This window comes from Vitis riparia, chromosome 18 (genome assembly GCF_004353265.1).
Source record: "Vitis riparia cultivar Riparia Gloire de Montpellier isolate 1030 chromosome 18, EGFV_Vit.rip_1.0, whole genome shotgun sequence".
Taxonomy (NCBI): domain Eukaryota; kingdom Viridiplantae; phylum Streptophyta; class Magnoliopsida; order Vitales; family Vitaceae; genus Vitis; species Vitis riparia.
Window position 1 is genome coordinate 1748452 of NC_048448.1, and position 8700 is coordinate 1757151.

Below are 8700 nucleotides of genomic sequence, written 5' to 3' on the forward strand. Positions count from 1 at the left end.
ATCCGTTCAAGGTCAGGTTCTAGCTAAACCTCCTTCAAAGTATGAGGGTTTTGTAAGCTAGGAGTTCCAACCCTGAGGTCCACCTAGGCTTGCCCCGAACCAAAACTACATCAAGACCGCTTGAGCTCGAAGTGGGCCGCGACAGATGCATTCATGTGTCCAATTACCGTCTCTCCCCCGATGAGATGACTAAAAAGGTTGAAAATTAAAATTCTGAACATATTTGACGAAAAACAGTTTTTACAAAGTAGGTTTTTTTAAGAATATTCTTAATTTTTTTAAAAAAAAAATAAAACTTTGAATAATTCAAATGTTGAAAGTAGCTTTTCCATGTGGTGGTGTTTTTTTAAGAAGATCCAAAAAGTGTTTTGAAAATAAATCAAAACTTTGATAAATTTTTCAAAATTACTTATAATGTTAAAAATCACTTATAAATATTTTATAAAAAAATATTTAATACAGAATCTTCTTAAAAACATTTTTATTAAAAACACTTAACATGCATTTGATAGTAATTTTAAAAAGTATTTTTAATATTTTTAATACTTAAAAATTTTTATTTTTAAATATTAAATACATTTTTGATAATAATTTTAGAAAATGTTATCATTTTTTTAATATTTAAAAATTTTTATGTTTGTATTAAAAATTATAAAAACACTTCTTAGATCATTGCAAAACATATTTTTATTCTCATTATACATTTGAAAAAACACTTGTATTAAAAAGACAACTAATAGAAATACGTCAAACATACTTTTATTCTGGTCGTAGTTTATATAAATATATACCCGGTAGAACTAGCAGTTTTCTTTAGTAACATAAGATGATAATTAATTGCAAAGCACAGGTTCTTGTAGACCTTTTATTCACGAAGATGAATACTAGCCAAGACGCAAACATGAAGCCAAGGAGTCCTACATCTTTGCAGACTTGCCGGCAATGTCAATTACAAAACGATACCGAACATCATTCCTAGAAAGCCTATCCAGTGCCTGGTTGATCTGGTCTGTCTTCACCACCTCGATATCCGACTTTATGTTGCGCTGCCCACACACATCCATCATCTCCTGTGTCTCTTTCATCCCACCTAAGATGCTCCCTTTTATTGTTCTTTTGCCTGTAACATTATATATATACATAGACACAAACTCAATTATGGGGCTTCTCAATGTGTATTATATTTAATGTTTTTCACTTTCTATCAAACATGGAGGGAGCTGGGGTCATACCAAAAATCAAAGGGAAAGAAGGCAGCTCCATGGGCTTATCCGGTGCCCCCACAACCACCAAAGTCCCGTTCACTTTCAGCAATTCTAGGTAGTTTCCGAGGGAGTGGTTGGCGGACGCTGTGTCCAATATGAAATCCAGGGTCCTTTTCTTCGCCTGTCTCTCAGAAATTACATACAACCATGTATACAAGTTCATGGTTAATGATATAGAATAATAAGCTGGTGTATTTTAATATACATGTTTTAGTTTGAAATATTGAATCAAACCTCCATTTGTTTGGGATGGGTGCTGACTATGAAGTCATCTGCGCCCAAGCGCTGTTTAGCCTCTTTTTCTTTGGAGGGAGAGGTGCTGATGATGGTGACATGGAGGCCAAAAGCCTTGCCAAATTTAACCGCTATGTGTCCGAGCCCTCCCAGCCCGATTATTCCTAGCTTCTTTCCTGGTGACTCGAGCATTTTGTTGTCTTTCATGGGGCTGTACACTGTAATTCCCGCACACAAGAGTGGAGCTGCCGCGTCCAATGGCAGGTTGTCCGGTATATGAACCACATACCTTCACATATATTCCACGAAAATCATTTCATTAATCATATGTATGCACTTACTCATTTGTACTCACTTCTAAATCTTCAATTTAAACCCACCATACACAGAGAATGTTAAAAAGCTTGATTGGTACGGGTGTAAATTTAGTCAATAGGTGTGAAAACTGGTATGATCATGAAATATGCCATAAAATATGTGAATCTCCTTCTCCCATGCTACAATTAATCAACCAAACATAATCATATAGAGTATTTGAAAAGAAAAATTAATATATATACATATATATGAAAATCTTACTTAGATCCAAAGTTTTCCTTACTGGAATAAAATCCATACCATATCCCCACCGGACCCTCCCCGATCATATTTTCATACCCACCTAAACTCTGAAAATAACCTCACAGTTCCACCTACCATCCTTAACGTCGATACCGAGTCATTAAAAAACGGCTTGTCTACATGTGTTAGACCCACTTTTCCATGTCCACATTTGAATTATTTATTAGATACCAATAAATAAAACGTAAATATGAATAAGTAATAACCTTTTTAAACATGTGATACGTGCCAAAAATACTTGAATTAAAAAGACCCTTGATTTAAATACTATTTCCTTTCTTTCTTCTTTCTTTCTTTCTGTTTTTTTCTCCTTTCCCTATACGAACACAACCCCAAAGATGCTAGGGGAAAGAAAAAGAAAATGGCAGTGACATAAAGTAGTAAGGAATACCTGTGGTCTGCAACCAAGAATTTGGAGTATCCACCATAGGTGATGCTACCATCCCAGAAAATACCGTTGTAGGTGAACTGAGTCTGATCACAGTAGTTCTCCTGAGAGCTCTTGCAAAACTCACACTCTAGACATGATGCTGCCAAGCACCCCACTCCCACTCTATCCCCTACCTTGAATCCCCTTACGTTGCTTCCTATCTTAGTGATCACCCCTGTGATTTCATGCCTGATACAACATCATAAACAACACACAACTCAAGCTAGCCTTCCTGATATTATTAAATCAATCTTTTAACTTTTAAGGACCATGTATTCGAGAGATTTGTAGAGTAGAGAGGTACCCGGGGACAACAGGATACATGGTGATGCCCCAATCGTTCCGGGCATAGTGGAGATCAGTGTGGCATATCCCACAGTAGAAGATTTCAATGGTCAAATCATTCACACCATTCGCTCTGGGATTATATATCATCAAATTCATCAGCCCATGATCAGTAACTATATGTATAAATCAAGATTAATTTTATTGTTGGATAAATTAAAAGGGAGGAAAACTGAAGAAGTTTTGGAACAAGTACCTTCTTTTGAAGACGTAAGGGGTGATCTTGCCTGAGGAATCGTGAGCTGCCCACCCAGAAACTGTCTGTGTGTGATTTGGAGTTGTTTGAGCCATGTTTCGGAGGAGAGAAACTTGGGAATAAATCTGGGATGAGGGATGGGGCTACTCTCTGTTGTTTTACTTCGGGGCAAGTTAGCGACCACTTTACTTATAATATGCCCGATGATGAAGTAGGGCCACCTTGAAAGTTCCACCTGACTTTCTTGGCAAACTATATGAACATCTTTAAAGTACTCAAAACGGTTCTCTCAAAGTTGGAAATCTCAGCAGTGACGAGCGTTCGTTTAAAATGTACTTGTTACTTTTAGAAAGCAATATGGTTCTTCTTTAAAATATAATTTGTTGACCAGAACTGGTCCTACATAAGTCCGTTTTCTACTCATATTATTACCTCAATAATAATCGTGTTTCCTACAGTGGGGTCAGTAGGGTGGTCTAAGTAAAGGCCATTTGATTCCTTCTTTTAAAGAAGGTCGAGTTTGGATCTGGGTACACCTACTATTATGAAATAATGAATTTTGAGATTATTTAGTACCATTAATTTTATGCAGATAAAGTGGGATGATTTAGTACTTCATCATGCCTTGAGTCTTGACACAGTGGGAAGTGGGAACAAAAAACAAGGGAACAATTTCCAACAGATTAATTAGACGGGGCCGCCCAAAGAAGAAAATCATGGCATGCTTTCTTACAGATGGAAAACTTCCTACATCCAATCACCATTAGGATGTAAGATTGGTTTAGTTATTAGGCCCAAGCTTAGTTCAGGCCTGATTGAGAGTTTCAAGCCGGAGTCTAGCCCATCCTTCATGTAAGCCTGTTCTGAGATCCGCCCAAGGTCAGGTTCGATCCAAACCTCCTTCAAAGTTTCGAAGTACGAGGGTTATGGGCTACAAATTAAACCAAGCTTTGTACTATTATAATTTGTTCAATTTTTAGGCTTTAGGTTCCATTTTATGCTAGGAATTCCAACCCGGAGGTCCACCGTGGCTTGGGCCGAACCAAAACTACATCAAGTGATCAAGACCACTTAAGCTCGATGTGAACCGTGACAGATCCATTCATATGTCCAATCACACCGTCTCTCCCCTGATGAGATGAATAAAAAGGTGGAAAAGGAAAATATTGAACATATTTGACAATACAATGAAAAACAATTTTTACATAGTAGATTTTTAAGAATATTCTTTAAAAATAATTTTTAATTTTTTTTTCAAAAATAAAAGTATATTTGAGAATATTAAGTTAATTTACCGAATATCTATGTAATGTTTGTTATACTTGTATTTAATTTGTAAAATAAATAAAAAATAAAATAAAATATATATTATTTTTCAATATTTAAAATAAAAAATATATTGAATTCCAATCTTATTTATTTTAAAAAATGAAATTTCTCTTAGCATTTAATAATATTCATGATTAAAATATTTACATTTAATAAATATTCTTTTTTATATTAAGTTATATAAAAATAATTTATATATATTAAATAATACACATGTTAATATTATTTTATAAATATTTAGTTAGCTTTTTTTTTAAATCACATATTTAATTTTATAATTAATTTTTTTATTTTTAAAAAATAAGCAATATAAAAAATAAAAAATTAATTAAAAAATAAATTTATAATACATAAGATATCCTACTTTATCTTAAAATTAATTTGTCCTATGTAAAGATGATAAAAAAAAAATGAAAATAAATAAATATATTACACCACTTGTTTTATTTAATATAAAATGAAACAAATAATGAGATAATTTAATCGATCAAGAGATAAAATATGTTATCATTTTTTTTTCCTATCCACGTAATTATAAAGTTTTATTTCAAACTTAGAAATTAATTTGGGGTTGAAATATTTAAGAAAAATATGGGAATGAAAATCCCCAAAGTTTTCCTCAATGGAATAAATTCCACTCCATATCCCCACCGGGCCCTCCCCAATCATATTTTCATACCACCCATACACTGAAAATAACCCCACCGTCCCACCCACCAACCAACCTTCCAATAAACTGATCAATCACGTCAATACCGAATCATTAACGAATGGCTTGTCTACATGTGTTGCCCCACGTGTCCATCTCCACACTTGAATTATTTATTAAATACCGATAAATAAAAGAATAAATAAATTACCTTTTTTAAATACGTAATATTTTTTATTTGCTACCATCCCAGAGAATTCCATTGTAGGTGAACTGAGTCTGATCACAGTAGTTCTCCTGATAGCTCTTGCAAAACTCACACTCGAGAGAAACTTGGGAACTAATCTCGGATGAGGGATGAGGGATGTTATCATGTTAGTTACCACCTTACCTTAATTTGCCTGACGATGAATGAGGAGGGCCACCTTGAAGGTTCCACGTGACTTGGCAAACTATATACATATCTTTAAGCCTTTGAGTACTCAAACGGTTCTCTCAATGTTGGAAATCTCAGCAGTGACCAGCCTTCTTTTAAAATGTACTTGTGACTTGTAGAAAAACAATATGATTGTTCTTTAAAATATAATTTGCTGACCAGAACTGGACCAACATAAGCCCGTTTAGTCTGAGGGTCAGTTGGGTGGAGCCCATGAATAATATGGGCTGCCCAACTCAAGCTTCTCTTGAATGAACGCAATAAGATGGTTTGTAATTTTTAAATTGAGAACTACCTATCTAATCAAATAATATCAAACAGAATGTTCAATTTTGATTTTGCACTTAACAACAGTCTTTTTTTAAGTCATTTCCAATTTGAATTGGAAATTAAAATTTAATTTAAACTTGAAAAAATAATTTTATAAAGCAAACTTTTTTATTAGCTCTTTTAAATCTAACTAGGAAGTGTTTGCGTGTGATGCACTTGAGGTCATATGAAAAAAAATCCACTAAAAATGAATAAATATGTGTATTCTTTTTAAATCCTTTTATGAAACTAAGAAAATATTTAAAGTCAAATAATTGAATTAGACATAAAAAGAAATTAAAAAAAAAATGATTGGGTTGAAATATTATGGAGTATGAATAAGGTTACACTTTTCCATACCAAAATTTTAGATAGTAAAATTATTTTTAAGATCAATTTTTTTTTTTAAATTAAGTAAAATAAATATCGTCTTCTTTAACAATGATATGTACCAAATTTTATTTAGACACGTTATCTATTATTGATTCAAATTCATTGTAATTTTGACACAACAAAATATAACTTTTACTAGCACTAAATTTATGAAAAGACAAAAGAAACTCTTTAAGAAATGTTTAACCTAATTTCAATTGAAAAAACCAATTTCATTTTCTTTTCACTAAATATTTGTCAAAAAATAATTTAATTAAACAAATTAAAAGTATTTATGAAAATACTAAATTTATAAAAGAAGTAACAAACTTTGATTCCAATAAACATTGGATTATAAAACAAAAAATCAAGATTCATGAAGAAAAAAATTAAATGTACACTTGAATACTAAATTGTATTGCCTTTCAAATTTACCAAACACCTTAAATTTCAATCTTTCCCTAATAAACATGTAAACAAAATCATCAAGGACACTAAACGATAATAACAATTGACCTAATTGTGTTTCCAAAAAACCCATTGAGTGCTAAAATAATAAATAAATAACATACATAATAAACAAAATGCAAAAAATTAGGATGAAATAATAAAAACCAAAACGTAAAAATTCTAATAACCCAAATGATCAATAACACAAGAGACACAACCCTAATAAATTAGAACACAAATAGCTTCGTATAAATACCAAAAATGCAAGAAATTACTTCGATAACAATTGTACCGTCATTAAAAAATATATTTATTAGAGATTTACTTAACCCGTTCTCTAAAACTTTTTGGAATTAAATCACAATCAACATTTTGAATTGTTAATTCTACAAATACAATTCCTTTTCTTTAAACAAACGAGGGATAAACAATAATCTTTTTTCACTAATAAGCATGTTATGATTCTTTAGTTTCCAAAATAAAAAATGGCATATATGAATATGGAGTATCACCACTCTTTGACCAACCCTCCATATTATTTTTGTGAAACTCAATAACAATATATTTATCTAAACTAAAGATACAAAGAAAAAATTCTCTAGAAACATGTCTTCAATATGGGTGCCAAGTAAAGACTAACAATGATTTCACCAAAAATTATGACAACAAATATGTCACCCTTATGCACGTGAAAATATGGTCATCGCTCTTGAAATCACCATACAAATTGCTTGTTTTTTCCAAGAACGCATTCTTCACCACCACCATCATTCTCAATTGCACCTAAAACATTGTATTTCACCAAACCTCTGTTTTGTATATACTTTCATTAGTCCAACCCTTCAAGAACCACGATTATAACTCCAAATACAGCCTTGAATTAATTGTCATTTGTAGCGGAGAGAAACGTTACAATGACAATTTTACAAAGAAATCGTAAAGCTTGAAGAAGATGTTATTGTGACCATGGAGAAGAGACAAAATAGAAAAAGGTCACATGGGTATTGAAAAAATGGGGCTTAGGCCCATCCTCAAGAGTCAAAAGGATTATGGGTTTTAAAAAGAATAACAACAATTAATATTAATAGGTTATGATAAATACATGTAATAAATAAATTAATAAGAGAAATTTTTGGAATTAAAATGTAAGTTGTTTGACATTTTTGGAATGAAAAATTTGACAAACACCTCACACTTTTTTATATTAGTGTAGATTATTGTACAAGTTTACTTCTACTTGTAACTTGGTCATTTGAATTGAAAATTATATCGTATTTAAGATATGATTTGAGAGAGTTTAATTGTAGTACAATTGAGATACTAAGTCTGCGCATAAATACCTCACCACTCCTCGTCACTTTTCATAAATCATTTAATAATTTCTTCTTCCAACCTTTATAATTTTTGAAGTGGTCAATTTCCAAAGAGAGCTTCTTCTTTTGAGGTGTATGCTTTTCTCTTCTTTTTTTTTCCACCTATAAATTTATTCTTTGTTATCACTTTTTTTAATAAATTAGATTTTCTTAAACCTAAATTGGTTTTCCAAGAATTGGTTTTGAAAAGTAGATGAGTTGTTTCAACATCTTGGAGGTTAAGGGAAAATTAGGTATTTAGTTTCAACAAAAATCAATTAAAACAATGCAACAAGAAAGAAAGGCGTGAAGTGGTTACCGGAGGTTGAGAACTAGAAGAATAGATTAATTTTGGCCTCAGCTTTATATTCAACGATTGCATCATGGGGTAGCTACGCAACTGAAATGAAGAATTTTTTTAACTTAGCCCGCTCCATGGACAATGGTTTGAGTAAGAAAGCAGAGAAATGATTCCATACTTTGACTCTTAAAAAAAAACAAAATTTTTTTTGACCTCCATATGTGTGACTTTGATTTAATTCTCACCATCTCAAAAGAATTTTCCCTTTTAGGGCCTAAGAGTATATTGTGTTGAATTTGAATTACAAGGCCTTCTTTAGTTAAATATTTTTAGTTTATAGTGTTGTATTTGGATCATTTTAAGAAGTACTTAGAGTTTGTTTAGAAATTGTTTTTTATATTTAAAATTATA

The 8700-nt window shown here is 31.7% G+C and overlaps 1 protein-coding gene across 1 annotated transcript; it reads right to left on the reverse strand.

Annotated features, from left to right (window-relative positions):
• Window positions 1-812: 812 nt before the first annotated feature.
• LOC117906327 (probable cinnamyl alcohol dehydrogenase 6) lies at window positions 813-3342 on the reverse strand. The gene is made up of 6 exons (XM_034819315.1): window positions 3092-3342; window positions 2855-2968; window positions 2512-2739; window positions 1500-1788; window positions 1233-1386; window positions 813-1120 (listed from the first exon to the last, which is right to left on the reverse strand). The coding sequence occupies exons 1-6, from the start codon at window positions 3184-3186 to the stop codon at window positions 918-920; spliced, it is 1083 nt and encodes a 360-aa protein (XP_034675206.1). The 5' UTR covers window positions 3187-3342; the 3' UTR covers window positions 813-917.
• Window positions 3343-8700: the final 5358 nt, after the last annotated feature.

Coding starts and splice junctions, on each gene's coding strand:
- LOC117906327 (XM_034819315.1), bottom strand. CDS start 3,186: ATGGCTCAAACAACTCCAAATCACACACAGACAGTTTCTGGGTGGGCA. Junction 2,740..2,854: donor ATGTATCCTGTTGTCCCCGG/GTACCTCTCTAC, acceptor ATGTTGTATCAG/GCATGAAATCACAGGGGTGA. Junction 1,387..1,499: donor CCCATCCCAAACAAATGGAG/GTTTGATTCAAT, acceptor TCTGAGAGACAG/GCGAAGAAAAGGACCCTGGA.